This window comes from Orcinus orca, chromosome 14 (genome assembly GCF_937001465.1).
Source record: "Orcinus orca chromosome 14, mOrcOrc1.1, whole genome shotgun sequence".
Lineage (NCBI taxonomy): Eukaryota > Metazoa > Chordata > Mammalia > Artiodactyla > Delphinidae > Orcinus > Orcinus orca.
Genome location: NC_064572.1, coordinates 14,627,744 through 14,648,658, shown reverse-complemented (window position 1 = coordinate 14,648,658; position 20,915 = coordinate 14,627,744). Strand labels below are relative to the sequence as shown.

Sequence of the window (20,915 nt, the reverse complement as noted above, 5' to 3'; positions counted from 1 at the left end):
CAAACAAACATTTACAGTTGCGACAAGGGCTACTAGAAAGAAATATAAGGTACCTGGAGGTTTAACCTAACCTGTCGGTGGTTGGGAAGATTTCCCTAAACAAGTGAAGTTTCGGCTAGGATTTAAGGATGAGCTGGAGATGGTCAGGGAAAGCAATCTTTTCTCTTTCTCTTTTCCTTTCACAGTCAAACACTGAGAGATTCACATATTTACTTTAGAGGCCATGATATAGGATCACATGTATCTATAAATACAAGGATGCTACAACACAGCTCAGGCTCACTGAAACAAAGATATCAATTAATATAAAGCAACGAAGGCCTACAAGACCACATTCTTGCAATAAACCAATCCACAGACTCTATTTTTTCATACTCTATTTTCCCGAGTGAAAGATGCAACGGAATTCTGAATGTTTTTAAGAAATATTATTTTAATAATATTTCTTAATATATTTCTTAATATATTTCTTAATATAATAATAATATTTCTGACGAAGACAAGCATCTTTCCAGGGATACAGCACTTCAAAGAAATAATCTAGATTAACTATGTCATTAAAAACGGGCACGGCAATACTCGTATGTTTCTCCACCCATTAAATATTTCCTTTAAAAATGGGAGACGGAGGGCAATGAAGCAGAAGTAAACGAACAACATCTAAAACTTCACAACTCCTAGCCTGAGAAAGTGTAGTCTGAAATGTTAAAACTAACTTTCATCTTACAGGCAAACAGAGAGAGAGCTCTGTGCACTGAACGACTTGTCAACACCATTTGTCTTTTGATAAGACAAAATGTTTTCCTCCATATACTTTTTTCATCTGAGGACTCTGGTACCTCTAGATATTATTCCTTCCAATACACAATCACTCCCTCTTGTCCTCAGGATTACCAGTCTTACAATTTCAAGACAATGTAGTCAAGAAAGAGCTGGGAACAAAAGAACTCATTGCTTGCAAGTCTGTATATACATGAGGGCCATGGGGCCTATTTTTATATACATGGGGGCCTTGGGGCCTAGTTTTACGCCTAGCTTAAAAAATATAGAATGAAATGTCACAAAGAATAAGTATTCATTATGTCTTTATTTTCAGGTTTCATTCGTTTGGAGGTGAAATATTGGTTATAAATATGCATCCTTTTCAGCTTTTTTGTTCCTCCTGACTCCTCAATACACAGCATACATTGTCCAAAGTATCCCTACAAGTAACCTCTAGAATATAATGGAAGAATTTCCTCCTGCTTATCCAACACATAACTTCTTTTTTTTTTTTTTTTTTGCAATACGCGGGCCTGTCACCGTTGCGGCCTCTCCCGTTCAGGCTCCGGACGCGCAGGCTCAGCGGCCATGGCTCACGGGCCCAGCCACTCCGCGGCATGTGGGATCTTCCCGGACCGGGGCACGAACCTAGGTCCCCTGCATCAGCAGGCGGACTCTCAACCACTGCACCACCAGGGAAGCCCCAAGATATAACTTTTATTTGACTGTTTCCTGGGAGTGGTATAAACCCCTTCTTAAGAGGTAGTGAATACTTTCTGTCTCTATGTGGGACCATGGTTCTCAAAGTGTGGTCTCGAATTCCCTGGGGCTTCCGAGATCTTTTCAGGGGCACGTGATTGGCTCAAGTGCCCATGCATGTAGTATAAAATTGAGGTTCAACTGAAGCCTTTATGAACATTTTGAATAATGTTAAAAATCTTTTTGCTATCTGCAAAGAGATCGTGCTCTTATAGGAATTAATCTCCTACTCTGTTCAAGTTAAAATTAAATGGATAATTGAGTACACAACAAAGTACACATGAAATTTGCTCTAAATAATACTTGTGCATTGTGAGTACTGTAAAAGCATGTCACACCTTTATCATATTGTATTCCAAAGTGTTAAAAGAAAATGAATATGGTTTGGATCTTTGGAAAGAAACATTTTAATACCCAGTAAGGGATATATTATACTATAGCCACTAGTTTTTGACATTTGGACATTTTCACAATTAAAAAAAAAATCCTCAGAAGGGACATCTGAATAGAAGCAAAGAGTTGAGTCAAAATAATAAATTGCTAGACCTCTCATATTACATAACAGGTCCTGTAAACAAATGAAGAGTTTATCCACTACTATGAAAGCATTTCCAAATAATGGTAAATGCTTGGACTACAAAAACTACTTTGAGCAAATTTTTTACCCACCATTAGAAAGTATGTGTTATCTTGGTTTCCATTCATGTTTCTCTTCTAAATGTACACTGGCTTTGCTATTACATTAATTCTTGCTATCTCGTATGTACTGACTCAAATACACTTATTTAATTTCTGAGCACTAGGTGTAAAATATCAAATTTTCATAGACACCTGTCTCCATGTCCCAAAGGTCCTCAAACTCAGCTATATGAAGGAAATTCCCAACCTCTATTTCAACTGGCGACATCTTTTTTCAAAGTTTGACAATCTCCGATGATCTACTTTAAAAATACATCATTTGTTATCTTGAGAATCATTAATACAAAAGGATCTGCAAGCAGGATAATGACTGATTAAGATGATATATTTTCACTACCTTACTTGTTAAAGTAACATTATTTGTAGTACTCTTCTAAAGAGAGATTAACTAGTTTATAGGTGCTAAGTGTGCTTTCTAATAATATTGGGCTTACCTTGCCTTGTAAGTGAATATTACTGCGGATTATATCTCGAACTTCATCCTCAGTGTCTTTCTGTCAAGAAATAAATGTTACCTAAATGAAGTCTTATAATGCAGCGACTGTCACAAGTCATTAGAAATAAACCTCTTGAAATAGTATATATTTGAATAAACATCTTTATAGGATTTAATACATGCAACAAATGTATTAAATCGCTCAGATAATTAATATCTGGGGCTTATCGCTCAGATAATTTTTTGATATTGCTGTGACTTGAAACAAGACAACCACCTAATTTAACTCCAGTGAAAGTGCCCTAGATTCAAGACAACTGAATTTCCAGTTCACAAGAAGTAGGGCAGAAGCATGTTCCCTTGGGTTCAAACAGAAGCATGTCTCCAGCATTCTCTGAAATCTCCACGAAGTCATGTTAGCACCCAATAACATCCCCAAGGATCCAGTAATACTGAGGAGCATATCCTGAGAAGCAAATATGAGACAAAAGCCAATGGGCCTGAATCTCTGCAGCTCCCTTTCCTACAATCTCCCTTCAATTTGCTCATGGTAGGGTCTCAAACTCTGGATATGAAGAGAGTTGCTTCAGTGTGGGAACACGGGAGGGAGAACATGTCCTCCAACTTACATGAATAAAAGACAGCAACCCCAATGTATATTTTTGAAAACTTGCATCCTCTCTGTGTAACCACGAAGAGGAAAACCAGAGACCATCAAGAAATCTTGAGAACTTGAAATCTTGATGTTCACAAAGGAGAAAAGCTGCTGATTCAAAAGTCAAATTCGTAGCTAACAACAATCAGCACAATACATTATGCATCTAACATTCAAAATCACTCTTCGTAAGTCTGCAGATACCTCTCATCACAAATTTGATATAGTTCATATGAAATCCATTTTTTTCCACTACCAGTGACTTGTTGCCATCTTTTCTCTTTGGTTTCTGAATATGCCCTGGGGGTGATTAACGTAATTTAGAAATAAAAACAGCCTCCAAAAAAAATATTAGGCAGTCTTTGTGTCTGAGTCCTAGGGCCTGTGCAGAAAAATTGCTTAATAAAGCATTCAATGCAAATGAAATACTGACATAGAGCAGTGAGACGAAGGAATCCAAACACATGAGCATCTGGAGGTTGAATGATCATTCCCACTGGTAGGAACAGGAGCCTTACCAGACTAAATCGATTTTTGGCCAGAGCAATGAGCTCCTGGTCCCCAGGGGCACAGATGTTCAAGCCAATGGGCAGTAATCGCTTCAGGGCTGCCACGATAAGAGAGGTCTGCATGGAATACCGGTCTCCTTTGCGCTTCATTTTCTTCCTTTCCTGATCAGAAACAGCTGCCTACAGAACAAAGGTAAGTGTTGGAATCTGCAATGACTTCTTGCCTCATAGGACTATGAGCCTTTTCTAACTTGCCTGTAGTTTCCTTTTCCTCGTTTTCTGCTGGTCCCTATGGCTTAGGAATCCCACTGAGGACACCCTTTCTCTTTCCTTCTCAGCATCTCTTGCTGATTTTAAGTCCTGCTCTCAGATTCCCAAATCACTAGAATTTACTGGTAGGCATTTCTAGATAATCTTTTTTTTTTTTTAAGAAAAAAGGTTTATTTATTTTTTTGTTTCTTTTTTTTGTTGTTGTTTATCTGGCCACATCATGTTTCCTAACCATGGATTGAACCCAGGTCCCCGGCAGGGGAAGCGCTGAATCCTAACCACTGGACTGCCAGGGAATTCTCTCTATATAATTTTAGAAGGAAAATGCACATTGTAATTGTAGAGGGGCATGTGGATGCATGAAAAATCCATGGTAATTCCATATACTGCATGATTTATGATTTTTGGTGGCTAACAGGAAAGAAAAGATTAAGAATAAATGGTTTTTGCTTTGACAAATGCTTGCTTTGCAACACACACACACACACACACACACACACACACACACACACACACACAGCATATGTAAAACTCTCATATATTTGCCTTTTATACAGGCTGAACACTCGTCTCCCCAGGGCCTTAATCTAGACGTAATATACTAATCAGTGTTACATAAATATTCAGGATTATCTCTGGATAACCTGTTTACAATTGAGAACAGCCATGATACTTCAGGGTTCTCTAGTGATTTTGTTGAAAACTATGCTTGTGCCAGGGTCACCTCCAATGACGGAGTCTAATTTTCACTGGGTAGTGAGTATTCTTCTTTCTATTAAGAGGACATGTTCTAATGTTAAAATGAAAATAGCTGTCCCATATCCACTTCTTCGTGCATGTTAAATTTCTTTGTAATAATAAATCAAACATTGAAGATAGTTTTATGATAATGATATACTGTAATAGTTTGGGGCTGAGAAATTCAGAAGATCATTTAATATACAAATGATTTGCTTTCCCCAAAAGAAGGCAAAATACATCACAACGTGATAATGAAAGAAGTTTTTTGCAAAGTGAAAGTACTGAAACATCTGAAATCAGATGGTAATGGTAGCTGATATGTTAATACTATATATTATATAATGTATTATATTATTACATATATAGTATATATTGATATATCAAACCTACAATATCTGAACCACAGTAATAAGAATCATATTCACTTTCCAAAGAGATGTACTTATCGTGTGGATCCCGCTTTTATCTGTACCAATTTGTAAGAGAGTACTGTCGGTAAGTTTAGTAGAAAAAGCACAGTGAATAATTATTTGTACTATTAAATTGATTAACCCATAAAAATAATGAATCAGTGGTTTTACATGAGCTCTCTGCTAAAAGGAAACCTAACCACACTGATAAAAATAATTACCCAAATGAGGAACCACCATCCTAAAAATTAAGGAAATTGATATAAGTTATGCAAACATATTTCTACCCAATACTGGTAATTTAGTGTTTGCAAAACAATATTACTCAATACATTAAAGTCTAAATTTTACTGGTGCTGAAGTTTTCTTTGATTTTAACTTGTAAAGGTCTTTTGGTTTTACTGTTGTAAAAGTAGAAGGAGCTTATACCTGGCTTGATATTTATAAATATTTAAGCAACCTTATAATAAAAATAATTTAAATCAACACTGAAGGCAACTCTACACTGCTCAGTTTTGAGAAGTACTAGATAAATTAATTCCTACTTATGCTCAAAATATCATCTTGCTTTCTATACCATAGGAAATCTGTAAACTGAAAAGAACAGTCAATAAATCTTTGAACTTTTATGAGTGATAAAGTTCACTGTTGGTAGGAAGAAATTAAATATACGAGCAGTCAAATATCCTCATGCACGTCTATAAGGGCTGTTTTTTCCTTGTTCAGTGTCAATTTCCTCCCCAGACTATGGAGCTCCATTAGGGAAGTGGCCAAACCTATTTTGTTCCTTTCTTATATGCAGAACCAAGCACTGTGCCTTACTCATAGGACCTGTTCAATAATTTGAACAGAACTGCTGAAACTACTGAATTTGCACAGTTCATTTTCAATCCTAACATTTGAATCAGATATGAAGACACAATAACATGGTCAATATGTAGGCACTGAGGGAAGAAATGTTCACATATGGAGATCTGGGAAAGTCATTCTGGCTTACACATGATTTAACTTAAACTTTACGCTAATTAGAACAGCCTGTTTTGTGACCCATCAAACATGCATTGTGCATCTGCTTTAACCACTGAAGAAACAAATGCATTTAAAAAATGAAAATAGAGTGTGGCTCAGACATCCAAAATGGAGCTCAGTGGCCACTGTGAATGTGGTCTGAGACACGATCCTGCATCACAGAGAACTTGAATTTTCTGAACTGTATCAGTCTCAAGGACACCACCAGCCATTCTCAAAACATCTGCTAGCAGCTGCCAGCTGCAGCATTGCAACTCTTTCGGACCCCGACCAATCCTTACTTAACAAGCACACTTACTTCTTGCCAGGTCCAGTCATAATTTTTGACAAATAACTTATGTAATTTTGCGGTGTTTGCCTCTGTAAGTCTCCCCCATTTTTTAGTACGGTGGAACATAATTCAACTGCTTCTTGTATCTGTGTCTCCCGGGTTATAGCCCTCAGTTTGGCTCAAATAAAACTCTTTTCTATTCCTATTACAGATTGTTTATTATTTCTGTCAACAGCATATTTAAGGAGGAGAGTCGGATAAATGACCTCTCTTAAATCCATCTGTATGTGTGTGTGTGTGTCTGTCTGTCTCTCTCTCACATACACACAGACACATGCACGCACCACAAATATAGCTCCAACAATTTCACCTAAAATAACCTAAAATTTAATAGAGGACCAAGAAAAAGGGAAGAATTTTCTAATATTCCTACAAGAAAATGCCCTACAACCCCCCAAATAGACATAAAATCATAAATGATTTATGAAAATTTAGACATATGAAGGATAAAAGAGCCTATTCATCAAAAAGACAAGAGATTACAAGTTTTGGTGAGAATGTGGAGGAAAGGGAACCCTTGTGCACTGCTGGTGGGAGTGCAAACTGGTTCGGCCACTGTGGAACTGCATGGAGGTTCCTCAAAAAATAAGAAAAATAGAACTCCCAGAGTATTATGGCCAATTATACATGCACTGGCCTCTCTCTGAGCTACATATATTTTGCTTTAAGTCAAAATGAGCTTCCCTATCCCAGATTTCCTATTCCAAACTGGTCTGCTGGCCAACTTATATACTCTTCTAATTTGAGAAATGGCACTCCATACAAATAGTGATTATTATCCCTGCTCAAGCGACTGGCTGAAGACTGATGTGTGACAATATGTCCTTTGGCTGGTGTTTGCATTTGGTCTCAATCTCTGGCCAAAAGGAGTTCGTTTTTCCTGCAGGACTCTGGGAGGGTGGCTCTATCGGCTGCTGTGACACCTTAGACAGACGGTTTAAGGTCTTGTCGCAGAAATCCCTGAAGCTTTCTGCATCTCTCTGCTCTCAGCATTTCAGGAGGGAACACCTCTCTGTTCATTTCAGTTTCAGATGTAAGACCTCTGGCCACACTACTGGTATCCACTCTTGACACCAGACCCAAATGATACAGCTTTTTGGGAGAGAACTTACTCAGCCCCTGACTACCTTCCACTTCTGAATCCTTCTTGCCATCCGTGGTCAGCTGAGAACCTCAATGATACTGATAACAACTGCAGTTATGACACTGCTATGACCAACCAGTGACTCTCAAATCTGTCCAAATGTTGACACATGCATATCATGATTACTTTAGTAAAACAATATAGGTAACATGTGAGTATATTTGACTCCATTGTTTGAACTAGAAACATTTTTTCTAGGAAAAAAGTTTATTGTACTTACACAATATAAAATGTCAAGCACATATGCAGGCAAAAAAAATTTTTTTTAAGCAAAGCATAGTCGCTGATTTCTAAATTTTTCATCAATGTTACTGTTATTTGCGAGCTATCTCGTCTCAGAGTGTTAGCAGTCATAGGTAAAAAGACTAAAAAGGTTAACAAAATTTGGGGGGGGACGACATTAAGTTTGAGATGCTCCTATCCATTACTTTTGATTTTTTTCCTGAAAATAGGAGTAAATGTCAATGGTTGTAGATGCCTCAGTTTAGGTTACAGGATGTACAATGCTTTGAGTGTATGCTTGGAGAATCACTGGACTAGAATGATGGAAAAGAGGGAAGAGGATGTCTGTAGAGAGGTATGCAGACCTCTGCTCTGAAGACCTTTAATTTATCTTGAGTTTGATAATACACTGGAGTCATTGTCATCCTCCAAAAGAAAACACTGACCTCTTATGTCCTCTCTCTATGCCTTTGTTAACACTGGCCTACGTTGACAATATACTGACAAAGCAGGGTAATTCACTAACAGTTTTCAGTTCAGAACATCCCTGTGACATATATACTCTTAGTATATAGCATCTTCTGAAGGAGCAGTTCCTCACTCTTTAGGCTTACTGTCTGCCCAGAGGAAAGAAAATTTATCATCTTTTATGAGTGTTTCAAGAGCACAGATGCACAGAGTAATAGCCTGTAGCAGTCGGACAACTGTTCTAGTATGCAAAGCTTCAGCCAGCACATTAGCTTTGAGTTCATGTGTAATAGTATCAAATGCATGGCATCCACATCTCTGAATAAGACTAGAGTACTGAGTGATGCTACTTTTTTTGTCCTGGTGGTTGCCAATGAAACAAGTCAGATGGGCTCTTGGGGTTCATCTCTCTTCCCATAATTTATTGAGTTGGTCGAGACTGATTTCCGTGGCCACAGTGCCACACTATTTTGCATCTTTGGCCATTTGGGAGCATATTTTGTGTGTTACCCCATCTAATATATTCATTTTCCTATTTAGTGGTAATTCAAAAGATAAAGGCACATATTTTTCAGTGTTTTGAAAGGTCCTCCAGTCCCCAACATGAGTGATGGAGAAAACAAAAATTTCTATTTCATATGTGAGAACTTAGAATTCATCCATGTGGTTCTTAAACAATGCAGCTAATTATTTGGTGGTGTATTTATTTGACACACATAAATGTACATACATTTCCTCTGATGAATACATATTATTGACTAATTATATCTATATTATACTGATTGGCAATTTTGTGAGTGTGTGTGTATATTAAGCATATCTTTTTTTTTTTTTTTTTTTTGCGTTATGTGGGCCTCTCACTGTTGTGGCCTCTCCCATTGCGGAGCACAGGCTCCGGATGTGCAGACGCGCAGGCCCAGCGGCCATGGCTCACGGGCCCAGCCGCTCCCCGGCATGTGGGATCCTCCCAGACCGGGGCACGAACCTGTGTCCCCTGCATCGGCAGGCAGACTCTCAACCACTGCGCCACCAGGGAAGCCCTAAGCATGTCTTTTTATTGTGATGCCTTGACATCCTGGGCCCTGCTGATCTCTGAGTGCCCCTCCCAGAGTTAGTCAATTCCTAGAGGTAGAAAATTACTTGCCTGCAAGCACGCCTTTCATATACAAACCAATCAATTCAGAGTCCTTGTCCTCCAATCACCTCCTTTACCTGAATCTCAATCCACCTGCCCTCATCACCCAGGGCCAGGTACCAGACAACTAGGGACAGTCCCTACACCCCAGAGCCCACTGAAATGACTCAAGCTAGCCAGTGCTAAACCTGCTTACCCTACCTCGTCTGCTCCTTTCCACAGAAACCATAATAAAGGCTCTTGCCCACATCTTCCCCTTGCTCCCTCCGCCTCGTGGCTGACCCTGGTGCTTCCCCATGTGTCCTCACTCTACGCTGTGCCTTCTGTTTCCAGGGAACTATGAGTAAAATCTTCTTCCTCCATGACAGTCATTTCCATGTCTACATGTCTTGCCACACCTGATTACAATAAGTCCCAGGTACCCTTAAAACTATGTGTGTATGTGTGTTTAATCAGTAAACATATTATCAAATCCATCAAATTCCAGTTACAAACCTTCAAAAGATCTAAAAAATATCAACCAATTCAACTAATGAACATAAGTTATATTCACATATTTTCTAGAAAGTAAAACAGATTATAGTAATACCTTGGACATCTTTGACTTGGTGTCCGTAATAAGGAAAGACATATTGTTGATTTCATTTTGTACCACGAAGTTCTGCTCTTCTCTTTTGAAATTCTGAGAAGTCCCAAAGGAAGTTTCAATTAAAACCACAGATAAGTAGTTCATGTAATAGAGGTTACAAAGGAACCCAAACTTTCTACAAAGGTAAGTAGTAATTTGATATATAAGACTTATAAAGAAAGGAAACAAATAGTTGAATATCAAATGAGGGTGCTTGGCTGGGGGCAACAATTCTGGGAACTAGATAGAAATATGTCTGTTTCAAAGATGGGAATACTAAGGTTCAGAAAATTTAGGTAACCAAGTCACACACCTACCAAGGGGTAGAATGAATACTCAAACACCAGCTACCTGGTGGAAAGCATATACTGCCTTTTGGGATAAACACAGATTTCCTAAGGGCATGCACAACTATAACGCAACTTTCCATTCTGTCAGATATTTTATCTACTTTTTCATATACCCTAAAATTATTTTATTCATTTTTAATTTAGGAACATAAAAACACTGGCAAAGTCAAGTGTTGAAGCAGTGGTAGTAGTGAAAGCAAATACAGAATAAAAGCAGAAATAATCACAGAGCTTTAAAAGAGAGGTTAACAATCTAATTACACGTGTTTCTTTTTTAAAGGAGCATAACCCAAGCAAAATAATTCCGTAGTAAGCATCTAACTATGTTAATAATTGATGAGTAATAAAAGATTTTGTATGAAGGACAGTGAATAGACTAAGCCTCAATTTTCATTCAGCTCATATTAACATTCTAATTTTACTGTTAATAATATTATAACTATTCACATAGTTTCACCTTTAAAAATTTGGGTTAGAACGTACATAACATATATTAACAGATTTGTGTTTAAAATATGTCCATGAGATTCAAAAGCACGTATTCAGATTCTTTTTCTTATTCTTAAAACTAACACTAGGCATTCATCTAAAAACCTACTGATTATGATAAATACTCAGCACAATTAAAAATCTCTGTGATTGTTTGAAGATAAATTACAAAACTCAAAAGAAGGCTTATAGTGCATCAAACTCCCCAGGGAAGCCTAGTCTCTCTCCTGGCCAGTTAAGTGATACTAAGGAGATGACCTTGAGAAACACTCTGATAGGTATTTACTAAGGGAATCGGAAAATTCATTAAATTTTGCAAGTCCTGGACATATTCCAGAGAGTAAGCACTGTCAGTATTTTCCTACTTACGTGGGATTTTGACCAGTAGATAAACACCTCTGCAACCATGCGGAAAAGGTCTTCTGCTTCTGGGTTAGGCTCTTTTAGCCACTTTGCCCTAGATCACATAATAAATAAAGTAGTGTCTCAGTTACTCCCTAAAGTTAATTAAAAAAAAAAATCACACTCCTAAAGTTAAATGTGAAACCAAGTAAACTGAGGGTGAGCATGCTTGTCCACAGAGCTCATAAATGACTTCAGTGTACAGCTGTAACATTTTAAATAATTTAAACATGTAACTGTCAAAGTGCTAGTTTTTACACCCACAAGGCAGACTGTTCCACAATGGGATTTCCAATTGTAATTTTAAGATGTTTGGTGAAAGTCACATCTGATACTGTCATCATTGTGAACAAACTCATTGCTAAGTAGTGAATGAAGCAATTCCACTGGGACGTATGAACACAGTAAGGTTACGACTGAATTAGAGAAATTAAATCACTTTTGAACATTCTACCTGTTATAGTCCACAAATCTAATCAAGAGCGGGTAGAAGGCATAGAGATCTCTGGCCAGCGTGGTGAACTCGTCTAGAATGAGAAGTTCAGCCTCGGACATATCCCCCCTGACCTCGGATTTCAGATGGTCTTCCTCTGATACCACCATAGCTGCCTTTTTCTTGAGTTTCTCCATTAATGGCAAGAAATGAGTTTTCAAGAGCTGAGGTTTCACTTTATTTATAATAGGCTGGGAAAATACTGTTTGAAGACAGACATTAATATTCCGCTCTGCATAAACATTCATTAAAATGAGGATTAGATGGTCATCACAACTGTACAGCACGATTAAGCCTCCCTCTCCTCTAGCACATGCCTTCCTTTAGAATTCAGCCCATGCCTCAGTCCTTTTTCTAGTCCCAAACCTAATTACATAGCTGCTGTTCAAAAATGATTACTGAATTGAAACTGATGTGCTTCCTTGTTTTCAAAAAAGAAGGAAAGAAAGAAATTGGCAGCTAATTTAGAAGTTTAAAAAAGACATTCATTCACTTTGGAAATCAATTATTTTCACACAAAGAAGAAAAGTCCCCAAATGGAAAAGTTCCCCCGGCCCATTTTTTAGAAGAGATACACACCACTGAATACTTCTATGAGACCACTACCTACTTAACTACTACGCCATCTCATTATAACTGTCCCCATCCTTGTCCCAGTGGAAGAGTTAGATTACATATAATACTGCTCTTTTATTTAATAATAGTTGTAGTTGTTAGCAACAGGTCTAAACTTGATTAGGCCATTTTTTTCAATTCAATTTTTACTTTATATCGGATTTACAATGCTGTGTTCGTTTCAGGTAGACGGCAAAGTGATTCAGTTATACATAAACATATATCCATTCTTTCTCAGGTTCTTTTCCCATATAGGTTATTACAAAATATTGAGCAGAGTTTCCTGTGCTATAGAGTACATCCTTGTTCATTACCTATTTTATATATAGTAGTGTGTATATATTCGTCCCTCCCCCTCACCTGTCCCCTTTGGTAACCATAAGTTTGTTTTTTAGGCCATTTTAAAAGGAATTTTTTTCTCCCTAAGAGTAACATACACATACTGGGGAAGTGTATAAAAGAGAAATGTTAAAAATCAACCATAATTACCCTATCCAAATTAGTAAGACATTGGTGTATTTTTTTTTTGGAAATTTTCCCAATAAGTAATATCATACGTAAACTTCTGAATTCAAATTTTTAAAGTTCTTCTTTTAACCCTCCATGATATTCTGAATATTTTCCACATCATAAAATATTGTTGAAATCTTAATGTTTGAAAAAAAGCATAATATTCTGGTAATATGGATGTGCACAACCTATTTAACCATACTCTTGTGGCTGGGCATTCAAATTGCTTCCAATTACTCAATATAAATAGTGCAATGACAGAGAAGCTTAAATGTAAATATTTGTATCTTTTGATGATCCTCCCCCATTCCCGCTAAGAGAGATGACTAAACCTGGGTGGCTTCAATATCCAGTTTTATTTTTGTCTCTGTCTGCAGAATCATTAATTTTTACTGCTGTGTTCACTGATTAATCTTAGCGAGATTAGTCAAATCTAGAAAATGTTTACTCACTTAAAAGTAGTAACTATATGGAAAGTTACCCAATGTCTGATTAAATCTACTTTTTTTTTTTTTAGAACAGCATGACAGAAGTAATCCAGAATATTTTTTGAGCACAGAGCAAATATTCACAAAGATTGAGATAGAAAAATTTTAGTCTTCTGTATTTCAAATCTTTTTGGAAATAAACAAATGGAAGTGGCACATTCCTTCCCAGTCTTACCTGCTAACCTTTTCATCCAGGCTCCCTCATCAATTCCCAAGTTATTATATATGATTTTCAGGATATTTCCCAGCAGCGTGTTCATGTGCTCTGAGTTCAGAGCCGTGCAGCACATCTCAGCCCTTCCTGGATTATTCTCAGGTCCGTGCTCCCACCAATGAGACATGTAGCTACACAGCATGGGCAGGATAACTTCCATCACATGTGGCATTTGTGTGTAGCGAATACCGGACTCAGCTAAGTCCACAATTTCTTCCATGAGTTTCTCCAAAGATGGTATATTTGGACAGACATCTTCGACATTAGTTGGCAAATTAAGAGCTAGAGAAGCACACGTACAAATGACATGGATTCAGTGAAGGAAGTGACCCGAAACAGACACAAGCAACCATTTCACACTGGGCTTCAAAACTCGGCCAGACCTGGCATGCCTTCAGCTGGATTCCTCTCCTTTTTTTTTTTTTTTAAACTGAAATGTAGTTGATTTACAATGTTGTGCCACTCTCTGCTGTACAGCAAAGTGACTCAGTTATACACATATAGACATTCATTTTTTATATTCTTTTCCATTATGGTTTATCACAGGATATTGAATAAAGTTCCCTGTGCCTCTCCCTTTTCCCATGGCAGGTATTTCAAACTTTCTTTTTCCCCGAGTCCCTACCCAACCACCTGAAGATCACCAAATGACCGATCCTTCTACTTCAGAACAAACAGGAATATCAGATGTCTCTTCTTCCAGCTGCCTGCTCTCATCATTTCTGTGTCTGGTCTCACATTCACGTCTGTTCCCCTTTTCAGCAGGAGTTCTGAGGTCCGCATTCATGGTTCACCTGTGTTCTGATGCTGTCTACCCTCCAGCAGCCACCTTGCTCAGGACTGTATTTTCAGCTCCTCCTTCTCTACTGCCTCTTCCGCAGCAAACCTATCTATACACGTGCTCAGCTCTCTCCTAGACTGTTTACACCTTTCCAGGTGCTCTCCTAGCCACAGAATTGAAGGCTTCTGCTTTTCACCACTGAACGAATTTACTCTTTTACAATCCTTATCTTACTAAGTGTTTCAAGGGCATTTCACATCACTGACCAAAGTTCCTTTTCCTAAAATCCCCCTTTTCCTTAACTTCGATGCATTCAGTGTTTCTTGACTCTCTTCTGAATTTTGTCAGTCTCCTTTTGCTAACTCTTTTCTCCTTGCTGAACTTTTAAATATGGGTTTTCTTTAGGGATTTATCTTGAACTCACTTCTCTTTTTCAGATTATATGTTTGCCTAGGCAATTCTTGCCATTCCTACGGGCTTCTGCTGTAAGAGAATAACTCTCATAGCCATATTTCCTAAAGTTTTTTTGTGTGTCTCATAAGGAATGTGTCAAAAGCAACTAAAATATAACGGGTCTAAATTTAAACTTGACCTTTCCTCTCCAATCTACGCCTTGAGCCTGCACTACTATCTGGTGAGAACAACATTATCCAATGAGTCACCCAGGCTAGAAACCTGGGAGAAATTCTAGGCTGTGATGCTCCTTCATCTCCTACAGGAGATGATTCCACCTCTAGGATTTCTCATAACCTCTTCACTATAGACTCCATCCAAGGGGTCTTGCCCAATTAGATTTCTTCTGCATTACCACAATCATTTTCTAACTGGTGATGCACACTCATTTGTCTTCCTTACTTCTGCCATGATGGAGTTCTAAAATGCAAAGCTACTGATGTTACTCCCCTTTTTAAAGCCAATAAAAGGATCCTTTTTGCCCTGGTACAGTCCCCACTCCTTACCTGACACAGGAAGCCTACCTTGCCTCTTTTTGGCTTTCCATTCTTGCCTCATCTTTTCTCTTTCTTCCCTGAAAACTACGGCCACCTCAAAGTACTTGAAGTTTCCCCTAATGTACCAGACTTTCAGTGTTCCTAATTTCAAGGCTCATCTGTACAAACTCTGCTAAGTCTTCCCAGGCGCTCTCAGCTCAAACTGCTTTTTTGTGTCCCCAGTGTTCTTTATTCTGAATTCTATCACAAATATTCACCAGTCTCTCTACCTCTACTGCAACTAAAAACTCCCTGAAGAAAAAAGTCAAATCTTATTTATCTTTGTATACACCATCTTCTCCATCTACCAATAATCATTTGTTGAACGACTTGACTAAAAAAATGAATGAAGGAGAATCATTAAATGCAATTCCTTTCCTTTGTTATGCAAACGGCATATTATAGAAAATAAGTGGGGAAATTATCTGCTCTGTGTATTTCCTTATCTGTAACAAAATAACAATCTGCTTCATTCTTGATTCATTACAAAAATATTAATGAATCAAAAACCTTTAATAAGACAACTTTATAAGACATGCTTATACACATAATTAACAACCCAAACTCAACTGTGTTTTATTGTTTACAAATATATTGTGCACTTTATGTAGAAAAATATTGCTAAGTTATATTCAACATATTTTTCTTTAACTTCCTCTGTGATATGAAATTCGAATCATAAATTAGGCAAATTAAATAACGATTATTCAAGTTTTTAAAAGGTTCTTTACTTGAAAAATTCACTATAAAATCAGTGTAACCAGTAGCTCCCATATAGACATGAATTACACAGAGAAATGATCTCATCAACAGAGAGGTGTGCATTTGTGAACAGCTAATAATTCTTGTTCAAGTTGGGGAAACTCTTGAGGGCTTTTGGAAAATGATTAAAATAAAATATACTTTATCGGACTTAGAGGACCAAACTATCAGAAAAACATCACATGAAATAAAACTGTTCCAATAAGATAGACATACCCGGTGAACCAAGAGAAATGAAAGGTACAAATCTATAACTGTAACAAATAAGAATACCATACACTTACTGACTACCTATAAGAGGTAATTGAATGACCTATTTTTCCATATCTGCTGATTATTCTGTTTTATTATTAAGAGGGTTAATTTGTCTGTGGCTCATTGACTTAGAAGAAATTAAACTAATTTTCTTTCAGAAACACTACGGAAATAGTATACACATTCCAAAAAATTCCAAATAATAACACCTAAGAACAAATGACATGGAGATAATAAATTAAAATAGCCCATTAAAAAATCATGGTCAGAAAACACAACAAATGTCATTAAGTTTTAGCTTCAAATATCAAGTAGTGCACATGCTTCTGTGTTACCTGCTCTCTCTCGAGAAGACTTAGTATTGTAGATGGAGTAAATGTTGTGTTTGTCGAGATGAGTTTCCAAAAATGCTACAGGAAAGGCACCAGCAAAGGCAGCCAGACACTCTCCTAATGCAGAACGTTGCCTGTAAGTGGAAAACGCTTATATTTTTTAAGTCTTCTAAGTGAAAAACTGAAGAAGTTATATTAAAATTGGAAAGGTAAACCTAAAAGGACAATCATAGTGCTACTGCTACTGATAAAAACTAACCCTCAAATCCAATTTCTATACTGCAAAACATCATGTGCTTTCAATAGCAAACTCCCTGCCATTAAAAAAAAAAACACACCTAAATCATCTGTCAGCTAAAAAGAAGTTAAAAACAGTACAGACAAAAATAACAACAAGAAAAAAAAACCCAAGCCCTGTAAATTCCCTCATAAGTTCGGACATTTTACTTTTTTTCTTTCCTTCTTTTAACACGATGACCTAAGGAACAATTCTTGCCACGTGAATAAATGGATTTTGATAAAAATTGTAAAAATCAAGTACTAATACAACACACAAATAAAACTTTCTGAAAATTTACCATGTATAAGTAATTTCAGGGTAGCTATGAAATATAAGGACATAGTAGATGCTAAAAACTATTGATAACACTTAAAATTAATTTATCATTTTCAAGGGAAGGAAGGGAATCAGACTGTGATCAATTTAGTCAAGGCTTCCCTTGCCAGTGATATAAATTCTCTCTCCCTCAGTTACCTACTGAATCCAAGGCTTTACTGGCATGTTAAGTGTTTATTAAATATAGAATAATGTGAGAGTTATTTCAGCAAATTATGAACTCCTTAAATGACTTTGAATATGTATTTTATTTAAAAGTCAATAAAATGGATCAAATTAAGAAAAGGTTACATAATTCTCTTAGACAGTTTTAAATTTCTCACTAAAAAAAAATACTTAAAATTAACAGTCTGATTATCTAATATTTTAATTAAAAATGACTAGATATATATTCAGCTAGGAGAAAGTATCCCTTCATAGAATGACACTGAATAAGATAAAGTTCAATTCAAACATTTCATAACATTTCATTACTAAAGATAATTTAGGACATCAAGAAATTACAAAGAGCATGGGCTTTGATTCAGACAGACCCAAGTCCTGATCTTACTCCTAACACTGTGTCACTCACCATAGGAAAATTACTTACCCTTTTCAAGTTTTTCTTTCCTTACCTAAAAACAGGGATACAGAATTGCAAAATTTCTGGCACACAATATGGGTTCAATAGATGTTTTAAAAGAATGAGAAATACTTTATTTAAGAATTTAATAGCCTAAAATGTTTCATATATGACCCCAAAGTAGATCATCTAATTCCAGACATCTGACTAGGCTAGTCCTTTTATTTCATTAATAATTCATCTGAATTATTTAATAATTCACTTTAAGATATAAATTCAATTAGTAACTCTCAGATCAACTCTGATCATTTCTCTTGCTATTCTGGAAATAGCAATTTTTCTTTTAGGTGAGTTGTATTAAAATAACTACTTTTCTTTTTAGTATAGTGTCATTTTTTTCAAAATACCTTTTACTCACCTTCAAATTTTTATTTTTATATTCTCCCAAATTCACTTTATAATTGCAAAGTTAACTGAAAAAAATATATATCTTTTTAAAGAATCTAACAGAAAGATCCCAAATTCTATCAAGAAAAATACCCAGGCAAGAGTAGTAACAACAATAACAGTAACTGCTGAGGTATGAGAGAATTTGGACTACCAGATATTAAAATGTATTAGAAAATAGTAACCATTCAGCCTAGATGGTATTGCTCTGATCATTTAAAAATCAAATAATTTAGAACAGAATAGAAATTCTAGAAATATAACCTAGCAAATATACTTAGTATATGATGAAGAGTTTGTTTTAAATCAGTAATTAAGAGAAACATTTAATAAATCATTATATTAGAGACGTGGTGGACAATTTAAAAAATTGAATTCTACATAACACCAAAGAGAAACAGGAAACAGGCTCATTTCCAGTAAATCCCTTCATACTCCAGAGACAATCATTTCAGACATTCTATGCCTCCCTCAAGCTTCTCACACTTGTTTCTTCAACTGTCATCTGGCTGAAGACTCAACTCAGACTTCACTGAGACAATGAAGGCTATTACACACAGACCATTTACACCTGACTTATCTTCTACTGTTTCCTGTTGCGTAGAGAAAGTTCTGAGTCTAAAAGGCCGTGTTCTCCAAGATGCGTTCCTGATCGCCCCGTGTCATCCTCTGTACTGTGTGCCAACTCACACACAATAACTTGCCCCTGTTACGTTCATCAGTTTCCTTGTTTTGTTTCTCTCCCTTGATATAAGCTCTCTGAGAGCAGGGATCTATTTGTTCACTGTTGTATCCCAGAACCTGACATTTGATCAGTATTTACTGAATGAACAAAAGGATTAAAAAGTAAATCTAAACAACTGAAAGCATGAAAAAACCTAGGAGAATAAATATTTGAATTTCTAGCTATTAAGGGTATAGTATAAACTTCTTAAAATCATGAAACTAAGGAGATGAAACATGTACGGTATAATTGCTAGATCTAATTATATAAAAATCCAAAATTCTCATGTCATAAAAAACTATCTGCACATAATGATTTGTATATAAGCACTATAAAGGTAAAAAAATGCTAAAAGTCATAAAAGCAGGAGAAATAACAGGCAAGAAGTTATACAGTTAACAAATACAATGGTTATTACTGATCAGTAAGAGAATACATTAATAGAAAAACGGACAAAAAATAAGAAAAGGCAACTTATAAAATAAGTACAAATGGTAAGGTAAACACACACACACAAATAGCTAGTAACTGGTAATGAGGAAAATGCATTTGAAAATAAAAATAGGATCTCATTTTCAACTAATAAATTTATAAATAGTAAAAAAGGGTAATAATCGGAAATGAGAAATGTGAGGAAATGAGAATTCTCTTGTAAAACTTTAAAGTATGAATTGAATCAATTTTTTTTAAAGATAGTAAAATGTGTATCACAAACCCTTAATACATGCATACTCTTTAACCTAGATCTCCAAATTCTGATAAAGGAAATAAAATAAATATACACAGAAAACTATGAACATAGATCTAGTATTATTTATGTAAGTGAAAAAGAGAAAAGAGCCTACATGTCAAAAATAAAGGAACATTTCAATAAATTATAATACTTCCTTAGGATAAAATATTTTATAGCCATAAAAATCATATGAAACTATTGATAGTTTAACTTAAAATGCAGATAAAACTTTAAAAATATTCAGAGTAAACTCAATTATCTTTTTCCATTGATCTACTTTCCTTTCTCTTTGTAATTGTCACCTTATTTTAATTATTGTTGCTTTTTAAGTTTTAATGTTTGGTAGGCCATGTGAATGCCCTTATTACTCTAATTTTCTCTCTCAAAATTTTATTGGCTAGTCTCATGCATTGATTCTTTCAAATAAACTTTTAAATTTTTCAAGTTCAACAAAACACAAATTTCTACTTGAAATTCTTTATAATTAAGATTAATTTGGGGAGAATTTACATCTATTCAATATTCTTCTCTCAGAATATCCTTTGACTTATTTATTTCATTTATTGGTCTTCTATTAGAATGTCTTTTTATTTCTTCTAACGTTTAAAAAAGCCCTCTTTCTCTTCTCTCTTCCACAGAAATCTTACAGAAGTTGCCCATGTGATCTCTCTTGTTCAGTTCAGTGGGGACACCTTATCTTACTTGACCTGTCCAGAACATCTGACTCTGCTAATCTTCTCCTCTTGAACTTGAGAACATGAAAAAATTAACTGCCTATATTCATTCTTATTTTGTATTTCCAATATAGAATTAGAAACTGTACTAGCAGATTCCTTCGTAAGACTCATTAACGCTCTAAGTTTAAACTTTATATTAAATATAGGCTTTACCACTATGGCTTTACATTTTTTGTTCATAATTCGCAATTGTCTTTTATTATATCAATTCAAATTTA

General features: G+C 36.0%; 1 protein-coding gene across 1 annotated transcript in view; it reads right to left on the bottom strand.

The window, feature by feature from the left end:
- Positions 1 to 20,915, bottom strand: part of RYR2 (ryanodine receptor 2) — a 517,690-nt gene that overhangs the window by 107,215 nt on the left and 389,560 nt on the right. Inside the window, exons 67-73 of the mRNA XM_049697219.1 lie at positions 16,882 to 17,012; positions 13,721 to 14,041; positions 11,894 to 12,134; positions 11,407 to 11,494; positions 10,160 to 10,252; positions 3,830 to 4,000; positions 2,655 to 2,714 (exon numbers count right to left, since the gene is read on the bottom strand). Coding sequence (XP_049553176.1) covers positions 2,655 to 2,714; positions 3,830 to 4,000; positions 10,160 to 10,252; positions 11,407 to 11,494; positions 11,894 to 12,134; positions 13,721 to 14,041; positions 16,882 to 17,012 — 1,105 coding nt within the window. The remainder of the gene's footprint in view (positions 1 to 2,654; positions 2,715 to 3,829; positions 4,001 to 10,159; positions 10,253 to 11,406; positions 11,495 to 11,893; positions 12,135 to 13,720; positions 14,042 to 16,881; positions 17,013 to 20,915) is intronic.